The sequence below is a fragment of the Haliotis cracherodii genome, unplaced genomic scaffold, assembly GCF_022045235.1.
Source record: "Haliotis cracherodii isolate W230 unplaced genomic scaffold, xgHalCrac1.p SCAF_18, whole genome shotgun sequence".
In the NCBI taxonomy this organism is placed as follows: Eukaryota; Metazoa; Mollusca; class Gastropoda; order Lepetellida; family Haliotidae; genus Haliotis; species Haliotis cracherodii.
This window is the reverse complement of record NW_027266273.1, coordinates 7,701,637-7,727,531: the sequence shown is the minus strand read 5'-3', so window position 1 is coordinate 7,727,531 and position 25,895 is coordinate 7,701,637. Positions and strand designations below refer to the sequence as shown.

General features: G+C 41.9%; 1 protein-coding gene across 1 annotated transcript in view; it reads left to right on the top strand.

Annotated features, from left to right (window-relative positions):
- The window catches only part of LOC139465734 (nephrocystin-3-like), a 46,792-nt gene that overhangs the window by 5,625 nt on the left and 15,272 nt on the right, over nucleotides 1-25,895 (top strand). Inside the window, exons 5-21 of the mRNA XM_071247564.1 lie at nucleotides 558-710; nucleotides 1,515-1,648; nucleotides 8,850-8,948; nucleotides 10,558-10,643; nucleotides 11,300-11,389; nucleotides 12,200-12,335; nucleotides 13,011-13,172; nucleotides 14,242-14,345; nucleotides 15,895-16,009; nucleotides 16,499-16,642; nucleotides 17,541-17,638; nucleotides 18,755-18,940; nucleotides 21,034-21,175; nucleotides 22,329-22,493; nucleotides 22,692-22,795; nucleotides 24,391-24,513; nucleotides 25,641-25,741. Coding sequence (XP_071103665.1) covers nucleotides 558-710; nucleotides 1,515-1,648; nucleotides 8,850-8,948; nucleotides 10,558-10,643; nucleotides 11,300-11,389; nucleotides 12,200-12,335; nucleotides 13,011-13,172; nucleotides 14,242-14,345; nucleotides 15,895-16,009; nucleotides 16,499-16,642; nucleotides 17,541-17,638; nucleotides 18,755-18,940; nucleotides 21,034-21,175; nucleotides 22,329-22,493; nucleotides 22,692-22,795; nucleotides 24,391-24,513; nucleotides 25,641-25,741 — 2,142 coding nt within the window. The remainder of the gene's footprint in view (nucleotides 1-557; nucleotides 711-1,514; nucleotides 1,649-8,849; nucleotides 8,949-10,557; nucleotides 10,644-11,299; nucleotides 11,390-12,199; nucleotides 12,336-13,010; nucleotides 13,173-14,241; nucleotides 14,346-15,894; nucleotides 16,010-16,498; nucleotides 16,643-17,540; nucleotides 17,639-18,754; nucleotides 18,941-21,033; nucleotides 21,176-22,328; nucleotides 22,494-22,691; nucleotides 22,796-24,390; nucleotides 24,514-25,640; nucleotides 25,742-25,895) is intronic.

The following is a 25,895-nucleotide window of genomic DNA, read 5'->3' as shown; positions in this document are numbered from 1 at the left end:
GCGAAAGCCTTGCAAAGCTTGCTTTGTTTTCTTTAGGGATGCCCACCTCATGTTAGCTTACCAAGTTGCCGTGCTTATATGCTTTCAATGCCTGTCATATGTTCGAGTGAAGTATAACGGTGTAAACAAACTGCTTGAGTATATACAGCACCATATTTTGTTCTGTGATTCCGTAATTCAGATCGATAACCCACTCAAAACACTGAACTCAACCCATGCCACTTCACTCAGTATATTTGCTAACACCAAAGAGTTCGCGTTTTATTTAGTCATGGTAGAATGGAGATAAACATACTGTGTTTTCAATGTAGAGCTAGGTTACCTGTAAATTTAACCGCGCTAAATTAAACATTTGAAACCTCACGCTGCGCGTTTGGTTCCAAATTCAATTTAGCGGGGTTAAATCTACAGGTAACCTAGCTCTACATTGAAAACACAGTATGTTTATCTCCTAATTGAAAAAACACATCATTCACCAACCCCAGGTTTTGAGAGAAACAATCTGTAAACCAACAAGCAAAGAGAAAAGCCTGAAGTATTATTGATGTGTTTTGAAGGTAACTCGAACCCCGGGGACTGGTGGACGGCCCTGGAGAGCGAGCCTTCTCTGGGTAGCACCGTGCAGCTCCACCAACCAGCCTTTCTCCGCGGGCCGGAGTTTGCCAACAGCGTCATGGAGCTGGAGGGACCCTTTACAAACGTTAATAAAGGTCAGTTGGCGCTTCAAAACTGTCCCCCCTAGCTTGTGAAGATCCGGGGTAGAATAGCTCTTCAGCAACCCATGCTTGCCATAAAAGGTGACTATGCTTGTTGTATGAGGCGACGAAATGGGTTCGGTGGTCAGGCTAGCTGACTTGGTTGATGCATGTCATTGTATCCCAATTGCGTGGATTGATATTCATGATGTCAACCACTGGATTGTCTGGTCCAGACTCAATTATTTACAGTCCGCCGTCATATAGCTGGAATATTGTTGAGTGCGGCGTGTCACCATATCATGTTAATAGCTTCTTTGAGATCAAATGGTGAGTTACAATATGGCTGAAATTTACCCAGGATTTGGTATTTAGATCTTTGACTTTGTTGGAATTCTACCCATGCTTTTCTTGGACACATGTAAATCCCAGTCCAAACCAAATGGAGGTGAAACCCAGTTGGCAGGCAATTTTCTTCAATTTGCCTAGTGAAATACAAGACACTTCTACAGTAAAACAAATTAGCCATTCCTATGTAACATGAATTATGAATTTGTAATTACAAATTGGGAATTTTTACTGACATTTGCTGCAGACTTGAAGCTGAATTTTGGCCTCTGAGCAGGTCTAGGTCTGGAAGACAGATACCTGAATATTCTTTTGACTGTTATTTTCATAACATATATCCACTTGTACAGGCTTATTTGAGTTTCCAACAACATGAAGTAAGATGTTTTGTGAAATAGTGAGAGATTAAGAAACCAGTAACAAAACCTCCTTATATCTCATGTTACACGTGGTACATGCATGGTTGACCAGATGACTGGAGCACCGCCCTGGCCAACCTGACCCAGGTGATCCCCGCCATCCCCGACCACAGCATCAGCAGCGTGTGCCGTCTCTACATCTCCGCACCAAACAACATGCACACTGAGGTCGAGCTCCTGGCAAAGGTAGATAACTTTGTTTGTTGTTTAACACTGCAATCAGCAATATTCCAGCTATATGACAGCCGTCTGTAAATAATCAAATCTGGACCAGACAATCTAGTGATTGATATCATGAGCATCGAGCTATGCAATTGGGATACGATGACATGCATCAACCAAGTCAGCGCGTCTGACCACCTGATCCCATTAGTCACCTCCTACGACAAGCATGGTCGCCTTTTAAGGCAAGCATGGGTTGCTGAAGACCAATTCTAACCCAGATCTTCGGGCGTGAGGTGGAGTAGGGGCTTGGGGATTGTGGGGGATGACAACAGAAGAAGTACAAATGTTGTAAGGGTTGATTTAGTGCTAAACTTCATGAAAATTACACTTGAAGTAACATAAATGCAAATATAGAGATGTCCAAAGAGCATAATTTTTTACTTATCCTGCATTACTCCTTAATGCATTCACTGCTTACTTACGACAACTAGAAGGACAGCCTGCGAAGGTCCTGGGTGAAGAAATAAAGTTGTTGTTCTCAAGTCCCAATAAGTGGCCTTCCGTCGCTGTCCTGTGACCTTGATGACACCTAAGGTAATCTTCACATCACTGCTTGTCGCAGCACAGCTAGGACGTGTCCCAGCGGAGCTCTCCTTTTGGATTAATTATAGACCTTCAGTTTGTCTACAATCTTAAAAATTGATCTGCGATGGGTGATGTATTCTTTTCATATTACTTTCACCATGTTGTGTAGTTTTATGTGAATTAATTAGGCGTGTAAAGACTCTTGTCTTTTTTCCCGCCAAAATATTGTTGTTCGCCGCCATTTTGAATTGTGTTACAATCGTTTGCCTGCCAAGGTAGTCATATTGTTTACAATTCTCAGCTACGTATGTATAACATATTCTTATGTTCTTAAATACTACTAGCTTTGGCGTAACAGTGAGTTGCGTATACTCAAATTATTGTATACTTTTTCAACTCGTTAAAAATATGGTTGCCGAATCTACGGCATTCTTCCAGTCCCGCTTTATCAACAATTCTTTTATTGCGTACCTATGTTTATGCAATTAAATAGGTTTTTGTTGGTCTTTTTGGTTTACATTGAGTTGCGTATATGAACTATTGTATACTCTTGCAACTTGTAGTTTTGCCGATAGATTATTGTTCAATTCTATGGCATTATTCCAGTACCGCTTCATCAACAATGGCGTAATTGTGTAACTTATGATTGAGCGTGGTACTAATTGTCGTGGGAAAAATCTTACAAGATCATCATCCACGTTGTTTGGTCTGTACGCAGATGTGCTCTCCAAACCCTAAATGAAAATATAAATACCCTTGGTTTACATTTAGTTGCGCATACAAAAAGATTGTATACCTTTGCAACTCATAATTTTGCCGATAGATTAGAGTTCAAATTCTTCGGCACTCTTCCAGTATTGTCTCATCAACAAGGGTTTAATTGTGTAACATACCTTTGAGCATTGTACTAATTGTCGTGGAAAAAACCTTACAAAGATTATCATCCACGTTGGTTGGTTTGCGAGCAGATGTGCTCTCCAATCTCTAAATGTAAATAGCCTTGGTTTACATTGAATTGCGTATATAAAAATATTATATACCCTTGGAATTCGTATTTTTGCCGATAGATTACTGTTCAATTCTACGGCATTCTTCCAGTACCATTTCTTCAATGGTTTAATGGCGTAACTTATGTTTGCGTGGTGTACATATTGTCGTGGAATATTCGCCCAAAGCTCTTTATCCACGGTCCTAGGCATGCATGTAGATGTGCTCGCCCAAATTCAAAATGTAATTTTTGTGTAAATCTCTAATCCAACGAGTTTACTATATAAAAGCAGATTACTCACAATCATATTTTGCAGTTATTCCGTCGTGAGACGAGAGGAATGTCACTATCGCAGAATAGCGAATGACATGGTTCGGTCATTACCACCCAACCGTTATTATCAGCAGGTATTATGACGCCTGTGACTGCAGAAGTACACCATCCACCGAAATCAACAATACCGGAGGATTTTGTGAGTATCGTAACTGCTCTTATTTTTTCAGCCGCCGGACACTTCCAGATACATGTATGTTAATCTGTGAGGTCGGCGACAGCACCAGCGTATCAAGATGCTATGATGGGGGTAGATTAGACGCAAGCCTTGATCCAGTCAATACTTTTGAGCTTTGTGTCTGATTTATCTGCGCCGAGCGCAGCACTTGACTACAACCCAAGCACTTCTATTACGCAAGCGACGCACGATCAGCTTAGCGCTGTTCCAACATATCCAGCATAGACATGCGCCGAGCGCAGCGTCTGACTGCTACCCAAGCGCTCCTATCACGCAAGCGACGCACGATCAGCTTAGCACTGTTCCAACATATCCAGCATAGACCTGCGCCGAGCGCAGCGTCTGACTGCTACCCAATGCGCTCCTATTACGCAAACGTCGCACGATCAGCTTAGCGCTGTTCCAACATTCCAGACCTGCGCTGAGCGCAGCGTCTGCGTACAAATCAAGGTCTCTACAATGACGTTAGCCCAAGGCTTACAGTGTACTCGGTTACGTAACCGGCACATGATCAGTTTAGCACATGTACCCGATTGGGAAGCAAACCATCTCGTGTCAGTAACGCCCTCCCCTGATAACAGGGTAAATAAGAGGGACACCACGAGGTCATTGGAGGAAGACTTCTCCAAAACTCACTTTTGCTCCGTCATTTAAGCGACCAATATCGTCAATGTTTGCAGTGGATCAGAATCTATTAGAGGATAACCCTATCTGAATAGATCACTTTCAAACTATCGTGTTTTTCCTACAGCGTCAGTTTGACCACAGGAAAATTCATCTTGAGACCGTTCTGACGGAGATTACCGTCACACCCAAGACTTTACAGCGTTTCCAACTGAGATGCTGGTTTCAAGGGCAGTCTATTACGTCAACCTTGGTCATCTACTCCCCTGTTCAACGAACAGATCGCAGACACGCACGTCAAGTTCCCAAAAAGCTTGGAAAGTCCAAGCGGGCTGGCAAGTCAGGGAATTATAAGCCTTGACGCGCGTTTCTCAGGGAAGACCAGCATTCCCTTACTGAGAAGGGAGTGGCAGAGACAAGTCTCAAGGACGATTTCGTACTTATCGCACTATATCATGGTGTCCGTATACGGGTAGAGATAACCCCACCGTTGACCACAGTTTGATTGGGAAAATCCAACATTGATATACTGTTGGTAAGAAGAGCTGTAGAGTGGGTTCACAACCCAGTTTTTACACCGGGGTTTTATCCTCACACCTACCTGGTACTCATGAAGGACCCAGACAAGATGAGAATGATCCACAATCTCTGTGTTCAACGAACGTTTGACTCTTGATCAGTCTCGACTATCCATCCCAACCGTAGACTTTTCAGGTCCAGTTCATTGAGGTTCACTACCAATGGTAGTATTTCCCATTTGACATGTCAGTGACACTTATGGCTATTTACAGGAGTAATGAAGCCAATAACTATCTACACGTGATGAACACTTGGTTCGAGTCGTAGATGGAGGGCGATCTACTGTATCATCAACACATGTCAATAACTGGGATAGACAATCAACGAGACGAAGTCGGGAGTATTCTCCTTCCTATTGACTTCAGTTCATAGGAGACCTGTTCAAGACAGACCAGGATATCCTATCTGTACCGAGGGACAGATGGCACAAGTTTCTACTTCTTTTGTCATCTACTCTACACCAACCACACACACTTCGCCAGTGGCAAGTGTTGCTAGGGTTAATCACCTCGGCACAGGAGTTAACTAGCATGGGCCGCTTACAACTGCGACCAATTCAATTTTTTCCTGAACCCTTACATCAGGAGTCAGGATCCACTCAAGGCCATCACTCTACCGACTAATCTAGAGCCTTGCCTCAATTTGTGGCGTTGAATGTCTGCGGAGTCTCTTTATTCGGGTTTTCCCCGAATACACACCTGTTTGTGGACGGCCCCTTTCAGGGGTGGGGTCTTCACTTACAAGACCAGATAAACTCAGGGCTATGGCCCGGCGCTCAATGGAAGTGGCACACAAACAACTTGGAGTTGGAAGCTTTAATTCTGGCTATATCACATTGGCAGAATCAACTACAGTTAGCCCGACTCGCAATATCCACAGACAACAGCACTGTGGTGTGGTGCCTGTGCAATCGGGGAACAACACACTCCCACTCTTTACTTCTAAGGACATTCAGATTTGTTCCATCTAGTGGATCGGCTGTGACTAAAGTTCATAGTTCAGCACATCCCCGGATGTAGAAACAGACTGGCCGATACTTTATCACGTCCAGACAGGGTGGCTCCCACCGAGTGGAAATTTCTCACAGAAGCATTCCAGTTACTGCTTCAGGAATTCAGGCAACCAAACATTGTCTTGTTTATTACTTGCCTAGGCCACCAACTCATGACGTATATCTCCCCGTTGCCGGATCCGCAGACTTGGGCGGTGGACGAGTTCAGTATCACTTGGGAAGGGCAAAAAAACTAACACTTTTCTGCCACCACTTTTACTTCCCAAGGTGATACAGGGGATCAAGGAGACAAGGTATCTCGATCTCTCCTTTGGTCGCACCCTGGTAACCGGCGAGAGGGTAGTTCGTCAAGCTCGGAAAAATCTAAAACGATTCACTACCCCTCTCACAGTGGTCCAACCTACTCATCCACCCTCAACAGAAAATTGCCTCACCCAACGTCTGCACGCATGGTTCGTCTTTAAAAGGCGTTTAAGTGCGAAGGGTTATTTCGACACGGGCAGCAAAGCTATAGCTTTAATTCATCGTTACTCTCCCAGAGACGACGATGACAAGTGGGGATCACTTGAGACTTTTTACAGGGAAGGAAAGAATCAAGACCCTACGATTGCGTCACAATTCCTAGAGGAATACCTCCTACATTGCGTACCCAAAAACACTTGGAAGGTAGCACCATTACTACGTAATTGGCTGCAATTATCTTAGTGTTGGCCGTTTCCGGAAAATCACAATGTGATTAAGGTCACGGAACTACAGGCCATATTATGCTCATTCAGGCTTGAGGATCAGAAGGCCAAGTTCCAGCCACCTGATTGGGACTTGAACGTGGTACTTCGAGGTTTGCGAGGGCCCCCTTCGGGCCCCTCATTGCATCCTCATTTCATCCTCATTTTCAAGCTCCTTCCCATCGCGTGACACCTTCGTTACACTCTCGGTATAGTATAGAGAGCTCCGCGAACGGGCTATCGCTGTGAGGAGCTTGGACATCACCAAGGAAACAATGGTTTCTCTTGGCATTAGCAATGGCGGTACGGGTGAGCGAACTACATGTGATTGACTCAACCCGGATCCGTTTTGAGCATGGGACGCACGGAACGGGACATCTAGGGTTATGCTGGGATTTTATTGCTAAAATCTACTACCGGGCCAACCCGACCGTTCCTTCACCATCCCACCGATATCGACTAGTGTGGGAATCGTACATGGTGAAGTTCTCCTGGGCTCGGTGCGAGCAGTTCGAGTTTTCATTCGACGCTCCAAGACTAGGAGTTCGACGAGGAGTTCGAGGAAGCGGTCATTGATACCCGTATTTACTTTGTCAACGACCGAAGTTAGTCGCATAATTGCAAACACCATATCTCTATGGTTACGTGCAGTAATCCTTCAGACATACGAGATCGCCAAACGGAACTCGCCGAGAGCGAATTACCCTCAAGATCTCAAGGTGTCAGCCTTACCAGGACTCAACACGGCACTTGTGGTTTTGGAACAATCACGGAAGGATATTTCTGGAGATTCGACACATATTTTCGTTAGTCATAACCTTCGCGTTGGGGCTCTCGGGGATGTCGAAAACGTTTGAAGTTTGGCCCTCTGGTTGTTATCCTGTAGGTTGCCAACCCCTGACGCAAGTAATGAACTCGCCCTATACAGAGCCAGTCAACTTCCATGTGCAGTCACTCAGTCGCCGCCAGTGGAAGAATATTAGACAATCTTGTTTGTCAGCGACGGCTCGATGACGTAGTAAGTAAAGAATTAGCTGAATAGCTATTATTTTCTTTATTACTATGCGTGTATATATAGGGAATTTCTCTTTAATTCCTATGTTCAATCTTTTTGATTTTTGAACAACCCTACCGTAATGGCGTTTTGTTTCCTTTCTGAACTTTTCCGCTTCACGGTTTATCGACCAACTGGTGTCGTATTGTAGGGTGTGAATTATTGAGGTTTCTGTATTCTGAAGGTTTACCCACCTCCAAACCGTCCGATACAGATGCATTAAGGAGTAATGCAGGATAAGTAAAAAATTTAGTAAAATCTAAATATTTTTTACATTTGTATACTTATCCTGCATTACTACGCTTAAGGCCCACCCGTCGTAAGACTTGCCTCCCCACTTTGGCTTCAGAAACCTCAAAAGTATGTTTTTCTAAGAGCTTGGGCGACAGGCAGTGATGTGAAGATTACCTTAGGTGTCATCAAGGTCACAGGACAGCGACGGAAGGCCACTTATTGGGACTTGAGAACAACAACTTTATTTCTTCACCCAGGACCTTCGCAGGCTGTCCTTCTAGTTGTCGTAAGTAAGCAGTGAATGCATTAAGGAGTAATGCAGGATAAGTATACAAATGTAAAAAATATTTAGATTTTACTAAGTTTTAATAAAAACCATTACAATCATGATCATATTTTTTGTTTTAATACACTTATAATGGCTGGGTGAGTCCATGAAATATTTAGCCTGAAAATATCATTTTATGTTTATTATTTCCCTGATTAATAGTGTACATGTTATAAGTTACGAGACAGTGACATGGGTGGTCGGGTAGCCTTGTGGTTAAAGTGTTCACTCGTCACGCCTAAGACCTGGGTTCAATTCCTGCTGTGTGTACAATGTGTGAAGCCCATTTCTGGTGTCCCCCGCCTTGATATTTCTGGAATATTGCTAAAAGCGATGTAAACCATACTAGACATTGACATAATTTAATGTTTTAGCTAGTTCATCTTGGTTTGCTTGTTTCTGACATTGGTCGGAAGGTGATTTTTAGCCAGGTTTGCTGGCATGGCCAGGGGTCCTCACAAACTAATAACCATGACAATCCTTAGTGAATTTGGAGTCTCTTGACATGTTTTGAACAACATGTGTTATGATCCTTTGCACGATGATCGGCTGAGTAAGTCCTGTCTGTGGTTATGTCTGCAGGAGTACGCCCCCAGTTTGAAGAGTCTGTGTGAGAGTGAAGGGAGAGGCCTTGTCATCGTTCATCTCCCGTATGACGACAGCGACAACTTGTCGCCACTGGTAAGTGTCATCTGCTGTTGGCTTTAACCTTGGTGACAACATTGCATTTATTGTGTGAATATACATGTATATTTGTTTTGCCAAATATTTGACTTTTTAGGATCATCATCTTGAGCATGTTAAAGCCTAAAAGGGCAAGTACAGTGAAAAAATGATTGTGATTTTATTGCGAACAACAATTGTCCCAGATATATTGAGTCAATTCCTGAAAAAAAAATCATAATATCCGAAGAAAGTATTTAAAAGTCCAATAACACGTTCTGTAATTGGATTCCAATGAAACAGCATTGTGATAATTGTTCACTGGTTTCTGGTTGGCTAGAAGTTGTCTCTTCTCCCTCTCATGGGCATAGTCTAGGTTTTAATACTTCGTCTTGGGTTTGCGCCAGACTACCTGTATTACGAAGTATAATCCGTCTCAACCTTCAGTATCAAAATGAATTTGTACATAGACATGTATTTGGATACCATCCCTTTTAAAGGATTTGTGGCGTCGTTCCACTGCACAGAGACAAATAACTGTGTTTCGTGACAAAGTCATCTTTGGTGTTAATAATGGCAAGGCATCATCTTTGATAACATTTCCAATGAATGGAAGTTTGTCGTCGGTCTTAATCATGAACTTGTATCCGGCAGTATTATCCTGCTTAACCTGAAGCATCTCAATGAATTTGAACAGATTTTGGACGTTACTTCTCAAGATGATTTGTTGACGTCGACCTACTGATCAGTGACATATTATTGTGCTTCACAAAAAAGCCATCCTTGGTCTTTGTGGTTCCTCTTTGGGAACATTTGAATGGAAGATGTCTGGTCTTAATCATGTACTTGTATCCGGCGAAATCCAAGTGCTGACCCTTCTTGGATTTGGGAATATACTGTAAATCAACCATTTGTCAACCTGCACATTTGCCACAGTGGAATACTGTTTCTTGTCTGTCATTCCTTTCAGAGCCCAACTGTACTCTATGATTAATACTTTCACTCATTTCATTGATATATATTTTAAAAGTTTTCACTCAGTACAGAGTATGCGAATAGAGTTCACCAATTATTTGTGTCGCTATATGTTGACAGATATTCACCAATTACTTGTCTTATGTGAGATGCGCCCCCTTTATCATGTTAATCATGTAAATCCCCTATTGTCTTACCCATGACTTTGCCGAGGGGAACTAGTACCTATAACAATAGGTGAGGGACAAGTAGGAAGACTGTGTGCGACGTATGCTTACAGTTGGAAAGCGCGCGTAAAATCCCCAACTTCGTCGTCATCAGTAAGAAGAGTCCTAATAAGCCACCAGGCAACTGGGTGCCAGCCCTACAGTTGAAATTGCACAGTGCGTCAAGCAGAGGAAACCCGTTTTAACCTCCAGAAAGGGGAATCCCCTTACTGGAGGAAGTTTTTGTTTGGGAGACGATTTCGTGTGTCGTTTTTTATCATCTTTTAATGCTATTTACAATTTTCAAATTTAATTTTGGTCACGCATTTGTGATTAAGTATGCAATAAAGTAGTACAATCTGCGAAGTTCCTATATTGACTTTACTTGCTCTTTAAGTTACAGTTCATATTTAAGATACTTGTGTATTGTTCTTTTTTCCTTCCAGATGGTTGAGAGACAGATCAAGATGAGGAAGAAACAAATTGAGCTTGCTTCTGTATTTCTTGTGTTGCTAGGAGACACTACAAATAGGTAATACTGTAATAACTTCCTCCCTAAATTTGATGGTTTTCAAGAAATTCATTACCAGAGTCTTGATCGTCCTGTATGATGTGTGGTAATGTTAAAAGGATATGTTGGTTTCCATTTTGATCCAAAAGTGTCTTTATCATACTGACTTGGACTACATGCTTATCTCATCGTGATTGATCTGATAACTATGTGGGACTTTAATCCCTTACTGATAAATTCAAGCCGGCCACATTTGATCATACAGTCGTGACAGACGCGGAAAAGACATACTGACTTCGTCACTGTTCTTGCTGTTTACATATTCCGCAATTCTTATTGGTTCCTGACCGCTGTGGTTTAACTCCCAGAAAGTAAAAAACGGCTGCCCCAACAATGTCAATTTATCCTATGTGCACTGCACGGTTCAAAAATCGTTGGTTTCTGTGGGTATGTTGATGGGTGACCATGTTTGACAGGTTGACTCCTGAGAGTTTCTAGGGCTTTGGTTCTTTTGAAGCAGGTCACTTTGTTTGAAATGTACCTCTTCTCACCCAGCAGTAAATGGGTACCTGGTAGGGTGAGATGGAATGTGACTGTTTGCGCCTCATGTGCAGGATGGGTTGTATATTCAGATTTACATGTTTCAGGTTTACAAGTTTCAGATTTACATGTTTCAGGTTCACAAGTTTCGAGGTGAAGCATGGTCATCTGGAGAGTACTGAGATCCGTCCGACGGTCTACTGCTTCAGAGAAACGGGTAACAAGAGGTTAGAAACTGGATTTAATCATTGCAGAGTTGCGTCCCTTATTTTCATTCAATCTGGTCTATTGGTCTGCATTACATATTCATTGGAATATGATCCTTTGGCTGTCAGCACCATAGCAAAACTTATGGACTTTACAGTCGTTACAGTGTACATCTTGGGGCCTTCGTCCCATAGTCGCCTTACAGGTTAGACCTGTGAAGATTTGGGGTAGAAGACGTCTTCAGCAACCCATGCTGGCCATAAAAGATGACTTACTGGATCATGTGGTCAGGCTCACTGACTTGGTTGATACATGTCATCGTATCCCAATTGTGTGGATCGATGCTCATGATGTCAATCACTGAATTGTCTGGTCCCTACTTAATAATATACAGACCCTGTCATATAGCTGCAATATTGCTTAGTGAAGTGTTAAACAACAAACAAACAAACAAACAAACAAAACAAAACAATTAAAAGCTGCCAGGTATAGGTGCGCGTGTGTAACGTCCTTATTACCGATGCACATTCTCAAAAGTGGCAGTACACAAGTTGTGAAATGCTATGATGATGTAAGTTTTGTCAAGAGCACTTCACAAACAAACCACATAGTCTGCTATTTGTTTCATTCAATTCTGAAGGACCAATGAAAGCTTTTTTTAGTGTTGTTCAATCAAATCAGCTGCCACCTGTGCTAGTTCAGGTAGACAGGAGCCCAGTCTATGTCTGAACTGGTTTTGCCCAAATGACCTGTGTCCGAACTCAATATGATTGACATACTCTGGTGGTGTGAAACAACCTGTACTTTTCCTTCTTCTCATTGTGATGCAGGACTAGTCTGGGTGAAGTTAAAGAAATAAAGACGAAGATCAAGGAAAGCCGCAATGTCAAGGTCATATCAGGGTACTCCTCGCCAAGTAAGGGAGCGGAGATGGTTTACACAGAACTTGTCAAGATATTCAAGATGGTAATATACATGACACAAGAATAGAAATAATAGGCTTATTATTGAACAATGCTGATACTGGCGTCCCTTTCTGTGATATTACTGAAATATGTCTAAAAGCGTAAAAATCATTCTCACTCACCTTTGCTGCTTCCATGGAAATAGAGGAAACCTAGAGGCTGAATTTGTTTCTGGAACTTCTCCCCATGTTTTTCACCATTCCTTGCCAAACTGTGCACAGAGGCAAGTGGTTAAGCTATCTCATAGGGTCTTGTTTCTCAGATTGAAATAGGACACATTTTTTATTTTTCTAAAATCTTGATAACACTCATATATACACAATGAAGGGTGTGACAGAAACAATAACAATTTGTAATCCATCCTAAGGATAAGCAAGATCATGTGATGAGTGATTTGTTCATTACAGGAGTTGGGGGCATGGGTGGCCCAGTGCAGAGTTGCATCCCTTGGGCACGCCAGAAACCTGTGATTGCGGGTTCGAATCCCGGTTCGCTCCGATTATGTTTTTAGGTTTGTCAGCACCATACCCGTGCTCGTGGGTTTCACCGAAGTTGTAAACGTCTGAGACCTGCATCACTTCGGACTTTCCTCCCACATTAAGCTGACACCCCGCAATATAACTGGAATACTGTTAAAAGCAGCATTAAACCTAACTCACTCACTCACTCATTACAGGAGCTAGGGGTAAGTCTGCGGGAGAAGACAGAAGCGGAGGAACTGACGACTGACGTCCCTGAGCTGTTTGAGGGTGTGGTGTGGGACGTCCACTACGACTATGAACAGATGGAGGCTCTCGGCTATGCTGTTCATTCCAGCTGTGAACTGGGTTTTGAAAGGGTAGGTTGTATTTCATTTATATGAACCAATTCCTTTGCTCTCCTTGACTAGATGTGATTGTGTACTTGCCAGTGGTTTGTGAATACCATACCTAACATCCAATGTGTCCCCATGGGTAATTGTTGTTCCCCAGCAATCTATGACTGTAATAGTAATATATAGTAATAGTAATAGTAATAGTAATATATAGTAATAGTAATATATAGTAATAGTAACAACCTATGACTGTAATAGTAAAGTTTATATATAGTAATAGTAATATGTAGTAATAGTAATATATAGTAATAGTAATATATAGTAATAGTAATTTGTAGTAATAGTAATATATAGTTATAGTAACAACCTATGACTGTAATAGTAAAGTTTATATATAATAATGGTAATTTGTAGTAATAGTAATATATAGTAATAGTAATATATAGTAATAGTAATATATAGTAATAGTAATAGTAATATATAGTAATAGCAAGAGTAATACATAGTAATAGTATTGAAGTATATAGTAATAGTAATATATAGTAACAGTAATGGTTACTTGTAGTAATAGTAATATATAGTAATAGTAATTTGTAGTAAGAGTAATATATGGTAATAGTAATATCTAGTAATAGTAATGGTAATTTGTAGTAATAGTAATTTGTAGGAATAGTAATATACAGTAATCATAATATATAGTAATGGCAAGAGTAATACATAGTTATAGTATTTAAGTATATGGTAATAGATTGAGTGGTCAGGCCTGTGACTTGGTTGATAGCGCATCAACTCTGACAGCATGGTCAATCCACACAATGTCAGCTCTGGTTTGCGTGGTCCAGACTCTGACAGGTTGTCGTCATGTAGCTGGAATATTGATGAGTTCTGTGTTAAAAAACAAGCAAAGCAAAATTACATTTTAATAAATTTAATGATTCAAAGTGCCATGCTTATTTGCATCCCACAGTATGCGTACAGGTGTAGTAGTTTGCATCCATTTAAGCCATGTTTATGATTAACTAATTGACTCAAATAGACTTTGATTCCATCATTTTTATGGCAACTATTTGTGACAGCTGTTGTGATGTTGTAGTACTACGAGAGGCTGAACGCCCACGTGTCTGCAGCTGGACCTCTGCCCCCCCTACTTGTGACCGGGGGCTCCGGGTCAGGACGGTCACTCCTCCTCTCTAAGTGGTCAGTATTCATTGTTTACAAGCTGCCAGTATACAGCTGATACTCTTGACTATGGTACAAAATAACATTGACTCACTTCAGGGTTGTACAGGCCTGAGTGTGGTGGTCAAAACAGTGGTCAGTCCCAAAGGAGACCAGTGATCAAAATACCTGTCCTGTGGCCAGTAGTTTTCTAGGGGAGGGGGGGGGGGGGGAGGGCAGTAATCTTTCAAATCCCCATTCTGCCTATCTGGTAGGTCTGCCTATCTTTTCCACTTTAGGGGCGGTAGGGTAGCCTAGTGGTTAGAGCGCTCGATCGTCACGCCGAAGACCCGGGTTCGATTCCCGACATGGGTACAATGTGTGAAGCCCATTTCTGATGTCCCCGCCGTGATATTGCTGGAATATTGCTATAAGCAGCGTTAAACCATACTCCCTCACTCACTTTTCCACTTTAAAATTCAAACATGCGATACGAAGAATGCACTAAACAAATCTCTCAATTTGCTATGTTTTCCCCTATCTGGTACTTAATCACAGTTACAGGGCTTTGTTTAAATATGTGCTCAGAACAGTTTTGTAATGTTCCTATAGCATTTGTAAACAGTAATTTGATTGGATGTAATTGATTGTGTGAACCAATCACATTCACTATAATACTACGGACTATACTACTGTTACTTTCTGCGTGGGGATCAGTCTCCATAGCACAGTCAAAGTTATACAACTTCTTTGGGGGTACGGGTAAATCAAGAAAGCAAGAATATTGGTGTTGAAAACGACATGGCGAAATGGACTACATACTTTCAGTGGTTAAGCTCAGACAGTTCAGTGATGTATTGCAGTGTTTGTTCTAGTTTCAGACCTCTTTCTCACTTTAAAGTACTGGTATCTTCATTATTGGAAAATACAACAATGAAATGAATTGAGGACCAGTAATTGCTGCTGTTGAGAAGTGTTAGTGAAAGGTAGCAGGACCCCCCCCCCCCCCCCCCCCCTCCCCTCCAGCCAGTTGACTGATGACAGAAACAAGACCTCCTTCTCTTTGCTAAATATGTTTTAGTCAAGACTGTTCTGGTGTTGCCATAAATATGTCTAGCCATTGAAGAAAGATACCTGCGAAATAAATATCTGTCATTTACAAACGATAAAAGTGATGCAATGCAAATACACTCGGGAACCAGTCTCCATCAGAAGGGCCTCACAACATGTGGCTCATTGGTTATGCTCTTGATAGGGCATAGGATTTAATTATGCAGGTTAGAGTTTATCATGAACAGTATGAGATGCGAAAAGGTGCTTGTTGTAATCCTACCTGGCACATAGCATTAGGGTGATAAAACAAGGACTCGCAGTCAGTATGCTGTGTCTGAGTGGGGTATCTATGTTAAAATGCTGCATAGTATCTCAGTGGGCTAGCACTATAAAATCAAGTCCAGACTACTACAAGCAGCCACACACACTCATGCACATCGTTATATAAGTGCAATAATCTGAAATAATGTTAAATCCCCCTTTTACCTTACCTTAATCCAAGGAGCTCCTGTCAATCAAGATGACTGTATTGCAGGATTCAGCTGCAGCAGGAGAAGTGTCCGGGCACGCTGGTGTTGTTCCACTTCGTGGGCTCCCCATCCTCCATCAGCGCCGACCCCATCATCATGATCCGCAGACTCACCTCACAGGTACAGCAGACACAGGGGTCCTGCAGTGTTGTGTCCCTTTGATGTCCCAGGATCAGCTGATTGTAGGATTTCATTACTGATGTTCACTGAAGATCTGTTGTCTGTTGTCTCATCACAGTGATGATTATGTAACATGCATCACTCAGGCTTCCCGCCAACATTGAACTGACATGGCATGATGGTACAGAAATCTGTTTAGTGCTTATTTAACAAACCGTCACAAAACTAGAATCCAGAAACCTATGATTGTGGGTTCTAATTCCGGTTTGCCCCGATTCTGTTTCTAGGTTTGTCAGCACCATACATGTGCTCGTGGGTTTCAACCAAGTCATAAACGTCTGAGACCTGCATCACTTCGGTCTTTCCGCCCACTTAAGTTGACAGCTGCGATATAACTGGAATACTGTTCAAAGTGGCATCACTCACTCACTCACTCAAATCAGTTACATCACATGGGGCTGCTTCATGTCTTCTGTATTGTCCTTATAGCTGATGCAGCATGTGACCACGCCCCCCGCCCTGACCGGGGACCCTGGGCGTCTGGTTGAAGAGTTCCCACGCTGGCTAGAGAAAGTATCTGCCAAGTCCCCAGGTGGAACCATCCTCATCCTGGACTCTATCGACAGATTCCCGGTAAGCTACTCTCAGCCCTTTACAGGTTCCTGGTAAGCTGCTCATGCCCCCTGATAGGTTCCCGGTAAGCTACTCCTATCCCTTGATAGGTCCCTGGTTGGTTACTATCAGACTCCATAGACTCCTTGTATTATAAAGCTGCTCTTGGCTCTTGATAGGTTCCTGGTAGGCTCCTCTCAGTCTATATAGGTTCTTACTTAGCTACACCTAGCCTTTCACATGTGGCCAGTAAGCTACTCTCATCTCTCTCTTGGTTCCTGGTAAGCCCTCTGCCCTTAATAGGTTCCTGGTAGGCTACTCACAGACTCCATAGGTTTCCGGTAATTAAACTACTCTCTTGCACTTGACACATTCCCGGTATGCCGCTCTCACCCCTTGACAGGTTTCTGGTAAGCTGCCCATAGCCCATGATATGTTCCTGGTATTGCTAAAACCATACTCACTCACTCACTCACTCACTCACTCACTCACTCAATCACTTCTTCAGCAGTCACCCAATGTGTAAGCTTATTATTGAAAATAATTTTTTTTAACCTCACCTGAAGGATAGTTTTATTATTAGACAATGTGCTTCAGGGGAGTTGCTGAGTATCTCTTCCCAGCCTTCACTGATAGCTTAGCATGATGTTGATGGTAATGATGATGATGATGATGATGATTAAGATGATGATGTTGATGGTAATGATGATGATGATGATTGATGATGATTGTTAAGATGATTGATGATGATGATGATGATGATTGTTAAGGTGATTGATGATGATTGTTAAGATGATTGATGATGATGATGATGATGATGATGATTGTTAAGATGATGTTGATGGTAATGATGATGATGATGATCATGATAATCATGGTTAAGATGATGATGATGATGGTAATGATGATGTGTTTTCAGCAAGTAGATGTTCACTTGAAGTGGCTGCTGGACCCTCTCCCGGTGGATGCCCGGGTGATCGTGTCATGTCATGAGGACACCTGTCTACAGACATGGAGGTATGTAACACCCAAAGGTTGCCAAACACATGACAGGTTCAGGGGGAGGGTTATGATACAGTAGACAGTCTGTGGAACGCCATGGAATAAGGGACAGTGACGTCATGGACATGCTGGATGAGGTAGTGTTGGTGTGATTTCTTTATAACAGACTTTCCATGATATTGATTTTGCTTCTTTGGGAGTTGGGTGGTGGGGTTAGCCCAGTAGTTAAAGCTTTAGATGAAGCCCGTGTTCAATTCCCCACATGGGCTCAATGTGTGAAGCCCATTTCTGGTGTCCCCACATTTCTGGTGTGCCCATGTGATATTACTGGAATATCGCTTAAAACTCACTCGGGACAGGGACAAGCACTTAGGAAGGATCGGTAAGAGCCTGACACACTTGTTGGTCACTCATTAATGAGCCTAGTGGTTAAAGCATTCGCTCGTCACGCCGAAGACCCGGGTTTATTCCCGACATGGGTACAATGTGTGAAGCTCATTTGTGGTGTCCCCCGCCGTGATATTGCTGGAATATTGCTAAAAGCGGCGTAAAACCATACTCACTCACTCACTCACTCACTCACTCACTCACTCACTCACTCACTCACTCACTCACTCACTCACTCATTAATGAAAGGTTTGTTTTAAGTGACCTGATGTACACTGATCTGAAAAGGTAATACTGCAGTTAGTGTTTTAGACATCTCCTAAAGCCTAATTTGTGGAGTGTGATATTGTTCTCCTCCAATCACTTTTAGTTTTAACTTGCTCAGGGCACAAATTGAGTTACATATGAAATCATTCAAAATTATGTTTCTGAATATGGACATATTATGGCGACTAAAGAAACCCAGTACAATTTGGTTTATGGTGGATATGGTAGGATACACGACTTACTGCCTTGTAGTGTAAATAGTATTTTAGTAAGGTAAGTACCTTTAGTAAGGAATAGCTAAGCATGTGTACTACATGAGTGGAATTTTGCTTACTCTGGAGTGAGTGAGTGAGTATGGTTTTAAGCCGCTTTTAGCAATATTTCAGCAATATCATGGCGTCGGACACCAGAAATGGGCTTCACACATGCTTACTCTGGAAATTATGTTTGAAATTTTGGCATTTTATGTTTGTCCAGATCATGGCCCACACTGTGTGTAGAATCTTTAACAAACAAGAATGTGAAGGAGTTGGTACGTGCGGAGGTGGCCACGCTGGATGCCTTTGTAAGCCCTGAGTTTGAGTCCAAGATACTGACACACTGCAGGACACCGTCCACTTGCTGTCCACTGTACGTCATGGTGCTAGCCAGACACATAGCCAGGTGAGCTACAACTTACGACCCTCGCAACAATCCCCATGAGTTCAGCATGGGCTACAGATTCATTGCAAGACTAATATATCATTAACCCTTTTGTTTTTATCATCGTTAAGTATGTTGAATTGAATTAAGAAATCATTTATTTTCAAAATGAAAATGTTTTTGGAAGTATGAAATTCATATTATAATTTGAACAGATCAATTTGTTGTTTATAATGACTAAATGACCAATATGATAACAGGTGAAAAAGTTAATCTTGTAATTCATAAGGATTCAGTGAGAAGAAGGAATAGAAAGTAAGAGTGACATGAGAAACGTTTGTGTGTACAAAATGTTTTAGTTACATTTTCAACATATCTTGATCTTAACATACAGTAAACTTTGTTTATGATGAACACACTTATAACAAACTGACGAATACAATGAACTGTATTTTTGGTCCCGGCCATTTGCTGCATATATGCTTTATATATGCTTATAATGAACTGCGGTTATGACAAACAAAAGTTAGTGGTCCCATTGAGTTCGTTATAACTGTAGTTTACTGTATATATGGACTTATATTAGCTGAGTTTGCTTGACCAAAATAGATTTTAGAAAGACACAACACACTTGAGGGACAGGTTCAATTTGTTTTTCCTGTAGGCAGAGAAATTGTATACATAAGCAGTTCTGTGGAAACATATGTCTTGTAGTAGGTGGGGTGAGGTAAAATGGGGTTTAACGTCGCGTCCAAGATTATTGCACTTATATAGCGACGTGCATGTACGTGTGTGTGTGTGTGTGTGTGGCTGCTTGTACTAGTCCGGACTGATGATGATTTATAATGCTAGCTCACTGAGATACCATGCTGCAGTTTAACATGAATACCCCAGTCAGACACAGTATACTGACTCCGAGCCGACCAGTCCTTGTTTAAGCCCCTTAATGCCGACCGCCAGACAGGGTAACAACAAGTACCATCTTTTAACGTCTTTTGGTATGACGCGGTCGGGGATCGAACCCCGGACCTTCTACTCTCTGGGCGGATGCTCTACCTCTAGACCACGGAGGTGGTTGTCTTGTTGTAATATCCTCCAATTAGCAAGAAGAGACATACAGTGTCACAATTCATTTTACAGATTATTTAGATGAATAAAAACACTACAGTGTGAAACATTCAAACTCATTGCCATAATGACTAAATTACTGTAGACCAAGAAGTTTCAGTCTAGGTGTCAGTAACATGGTTGTTGTCACAGAATGATAGTATATCGGACATTTTCTACCCAACTCTTGAGACATAAAGCGGGTACCCATGTAGGGTCCGGTCATAGGGAGTTGAGTACCCATGTAGTAGATTTTGACTCTTCCCAGTCAGACCGCCGTCAAATAGCTGGGATATTGCTGAGTGCGGCGTTAAACGACAAACCAACCAACCAACCCGTGATTCCCTCTATGCTATGTTTTACCAACAACCCAAGACATTACCTGGTTCCAGTGAGGAAGAAGCCATCAAGTACTGGGATGGATGAGAACTTGGTTTGCACAAGTGACTGTGTTTCTTGCTTCTACACATAGCTTGTTAGGGTTTGCACAAATTTCATGCACAGCATTGGGCTGATTTGGCTTCTGTGAATCGTACATGGCTTCATTTCATGAGCTGACTAAAATTAGACACATGGAACTACTGCACCACAAAGTGGTCATATGTGTCCATGGGTTATGGAGGAAGATACTTGTATGCAAACCTGTGTAGTATTGACAATGGAACAACTACAACTACAGATGTCGGTTATATGTTTTAGTTTATTTCCACAGCCAATCCATTCATATCATTCTTGATTCACATTTCATTGTTTTACATTTTATTTCTGATTCACATTTCATTGTTTTACATTTTATTTCTGATTCACATTTTATTCCTGATTCACTTTTCATTTTTTCACATTTCACACTTGATTCACATTTTTTTTTCACATTAAATTGCTGATTCACATTTTATTGTTTCATATTTCAACCTTGATATCTCATCTTTTCATGCTGTAGATAGCTCTCATTTCACGGATGGTTTGTTGACAAGTTAGTTTCACAGATGGTTTATTGTTTGTTTCAGTTTCTGCCAGCATGAAGACAAACTTCGAGGCAGCCTGGACAGCCTGCTGACCACAGTGGACTGTGAGGACCTGTACCTTGTCATTATAGACATCCTGCGGGCAGAGTATGAAACTGATGACACCAGGGGCTACATGAGGCAGGTGAGTTCACTGGAGCAGGAACAATGACAATCAGTTTTGTCCAGTGACAAGTGAAGCTTAAGCTCATGACATAAAACATGTTGTTTCACAAAGTGAACTCCCCATGTGTCTCAGATCCTGTGCTTCATATATTTCAGATCCTGTGTTTCTGATCCTGTGCTACCTGTGTCAGAACCTTGATCTACCTGTGTTTCTGATCCTGTGCTGCCTGTTTCAGATCCTGTGCTACCTGTTTTTCTGATCCTGTGCTACCTGTGTCAGAACCTATTTCACATCCTGTGCAGCCTGTGTTTCAGATCATTTGCTACCTGTGTGTCTGATCCTGTGCTACCTGTGTTTCAGATCATGTTTCAGATCCTGTGCTAACTGTGTTTAAGATCCTCTGCTGCCTGTGTTTCAGATCCCATGCTGCCTGTGTTTCAGATCCCATGCTGCCTGTGTTTCAGATCCTTTGCTAGCTGTGTTTCAGATCCTGTGCTGCCTGTGCTATGAGCTGTGTTTCAGATCCTGTGTTTCAGATCTTCTGCTACCCGTGTTTCAGATCCTGTGCTACCTATTTTCTGATCCTTTGCTACCTGTGTCAGATCCTGTGCTACATGTGTGTCAAATCCGGTGCAACCTGTGTTTCAGATCCTGTGCTACCTGTTTCAGAACCTGTTTCACATCCTGTGCTGCCTGTGTTTCAGATCCTGTTTCAGATCCTTTGCTACCTGTGTTTAGGATCCTGTGCTACGTGTGTTTAGGATCCTGTGCTACCTGTGTTTCAGATCCTCTGCTACCTGTGTTTCAGATCCTCTGCTACCTGTTTCAGATCCTCTACCTGTGTTTCTGATCATGTGCTACTTGTGTTTCAGATCCTGTGCTTCCCGTGTTTTAGATCCTGTGCTTTCTGTGTTTCAGATCTTCTCCTACCTGTGTTTCAGATCCTGTGCTTCCCGTGTTTTAGATCCTGTGCTTCCCGTGTTTTAGATCCTGTGCTACCTGTGTTTCAAATCCTCTCCTACCTGTGTTTCAGATCCTCTGCTACCCATGTTTCAGAACCTTTGCTACCTGTGCTTTAGATCCTCTGCTACCCGTGTTTCAGAAGCTTTGCTAGCCATGTTTCAGATCCTCTGCTACCCATGTTTCAGATCCTCTCCTACCTGTGTTTCAGATCCTCTGCTACCTGTGTGCCAGTCGGTGTGGGATGAGGGAGGAGGAACTATTTCGTCTGATCCCCAACTTGACGTGGAACCTGCTGGCACAGTTCTACGAGGCCTTCTCATCACACCTCCTCATCAAGTACCACTCAGGACTCCTGACATTTGCCCATGAGCAGGTACCTGGTGTGTTGTAACTTAGCAAATCTAACTGATGAACCTGAAAGCAGGACAGGAGGAGAATAATCTTGGTTATGAGACATTGCCCTGTAAGGAAAAGAAGCCAATTAATAGTGTGTTTTGTTTCTTCAGCACTGGAAGACAATATAAGTTACATTAACTGGATGTTGTGTAAACATTTTTCATGCTACTTGCAGGTCAGACAAGCAGTTTTTGACTACTGTTTTGGTAAAGACAATGTTGACGTCAGTTTCGAGGCCACACAACAAGAATTGGTGGAATATTTTACAAACTTTCTACAGTGAGTTATTCCCACTCTTTGACTGTGAATCTTTGTTTTGTGCTCCTCTTATCAGACAGGATATATTAACTTACTTCGTGTACAACCAAGAAACTATTTTATGTTTTATCCCTTTGTTGTTTGAGAAACTCAAGTACTCATTCATGTCAGGAAACTAGGATATAAGCCTTAGAGTTTCTTTGGCAATTGTGATTAGTGTCTTAAAAGTACTGTAATTATTCACGGGATAATAACCTTATTATCATGGGATAATAAATAAAACTAATTGTCTTTTGCACCAGGAAATTAATTTCAATAAATAATTATTACATTTGATGTTTGTGTTGGGTTTGAATGCTGTATAACCTATGTTCGGAGCACCATCAATTCTTCATGGGTTGCATACACGACCAGTACTCCATTCCCCATGCATCTTCCCGAGGCAAGAGAGTTAACTGACTTTAAAAGTCCAGTTTCCACCCTTGCCAAACTAGGCTGGAATTCCTGGTCTCGATCGTAGCGCCACCAGTGGCTATTATGAGTTATGTCCTTTCTATGCCTCTCCTATTGACCAATCAGATTCAACCTCTCGTATCACTTGCATTTGCTTCAAACAAAACGGTGGCGCCCAGTCAAGACGATCTGATCGATAATCAAAATCTATATTGTGATAAAACATCAAATCACGTGAGCACCTTGATTAAAAACATGAAAAGATTTAGTAAATATCTGTTGACAATGAGTGCACATGCTTTGCAAATCCTGCAGTCGACCGAAATCTGCCTAGCACTTTACGAACCGGATTTCGATTTTGGAGCGCGATTTTGATTGGACTATGCATAGACTCGTTAGTCCAGCCAAAATGTAACTCCATAATACCAGCCTAGTTGGCAAGGGTGGAAACTGGACTTCTATAGTCAGTTAACTATCTTGCCTCGGGAAGATGTTCCCCATGTGGACATGTGCAGTGTAGTCAGGACCAAGTCTTTCTCAAGTCAAGCACTGCAGTGAGGCTGTGTGAAAGTAACAGAGATCAAATGAGCCCTAACTCTGTGCATGATTTTTGTAAACCCGACCGTTGCCTGATCTTGAATCAATGTGTAGAGTAGAGCCTGCACGGCGTAGACACTTGCTGCAGAAGAAATGTTGCTATTTGTGCGATGTAATCTGAGCGCTCACTTGTCTGAGTACTCGGTGCTCTCCTTCTTCCTGGAACCATGCATTTTGCATGATTTGGTGGTTAAAAAAACCATAGAATAAAATCTCACTTCTAAAGTGGGGTACCCTAGAAGTTAGAGGTTAGCTCGTCACGCCGAAGACCCGGGTTCGATTCCCGGCATGGGTTAAATTTAAGTGTGAAGCCCGTTTCTGGTGTCCCTCCCCCCCCCCCCCCCGTGATATTGCTGGAATATTGCTAAAAGGGGCGTAAAACCATGCTCACCCACTGACTCACTCACTTCTTAAGTGTATCACTTCTAGATGCCATTCAAAGACTGATAGTGTATACATTTCTTGAGGTATTTATGGTAGTGTGTACAACCTGTGAAGTATTGTGCAGTGGTGAATACAGTAGTAGATTATTCCTGGCAAAGCCTGGTAACCTGGTCATGTTTCAGTCCAGGGAAGGTGACGTGCCGCGTGTGTGATGAGCTGCCCTGGCTCATCAAGCTGACAGGAGACAAGGAGATGCTCAAGTCCTGCATCCTCGACCTGTGTGTGTTCCAGAGACTCTATGCAAAGTGAGTTATGCTTTGGTTTTGTGTTCACTAGTATCAGCATTGAGTTTCCTCTCTGCCTGAATTAGTTAAACACAAGACTAGTTATTTGGCTTAGCCACATCAAATTGATTAATCAGGTTATAGATTTTCATCCAGATTTTAAAAAAGGTTTGAGACATTTTATTTTTTATATAGCCAAATACTGTCATCTCAAATTCCCGAGGACCAGATAAATAGATCTATTTATTCAAGATTCAACACATCCGTCTTGACCTTATTACCGTCAGACCACAAACATTCCATATGTTTTTGCTACATTTTGTGTTGAAGGTATGTTGAATTTGACTTTTCAAGTTTTATGATATTTCTAACTGCTGAGACTTACCGATAGTAACAAATTGATTTTGAGGCAACATATCCAGTTTGACATATCCAGGTTAAATACGGTGGCATGGATAGTACAAGTTTACCAGGACCGGACTGTAGGTTCATCATAACGGGGGATTCGACACATCCCGAGTTCAAGACAATGGGTTTGATGGTGTATTAGTTTTAAATGTGTGGGATATAAATACCTACAACTTAATTTATTATGGCCTAAAGTAACATGTTATCATATCAAAGAATCGCTGTGCAGAGTTGCGTCCCTTCTGCAAGCCAGAAACCTAAGATTGTGGGTTTGAATCCCGGTTCGCCCTGATTATGTTTCTAGGTTTATCAGCACCATACCGTGCTCGTGGGTTTCACCGAAGTGGTAAACGTCTGAGACCTGCATCACTTTGGTCTTTCCTCCCACATTAAGCTGACACACCCTGATATAACTGGAATACTGTTAAAAGCGGTGTTAAACCCAACTCACTCACTCACTCATATTAGAGAAGACAATTAACAGGTAAACATGCTGTGTTTTCAATGTAGAGCTAGGTTACATGTAGATTTAACCGTGCTAATTTTAGTTTTGAACTGAACACTCAGCTAAGATGGATTCTTGTGTTATTAACTTAGGTTTCCTTAGTAATTATTCATGACCAGTTTGTAAAGGTATCACTACCCAGATATTGGCATTTTGGCCTACAGTTTGGTAGAGGCAGACAAGTATATTGTCTGTGATAAGAACTTGTAGCAGCTCTGTGATGGTTATGTTTCAGAGGTCGGTGTTCGGAGCTCATCAGCTACTGGCAGATAGTAGGGGGAGATAAGAACTCGATGCCAGATGCCTATTTTACAGCCACTAAAAAATTAGAAGAAAGTAAGTGAAAATATTCAAACCTTTGATGATCGCTTCTCTGTAGACAAATAGTTCAGCTTCATATTTGCTTGCGAATGTAAGTTGGGTGTTAAAAATTTTGGGTCAAGGAACAATGTGTATTTTGAGAAAAATAGAGCGTCATGTGTTCTTTTCA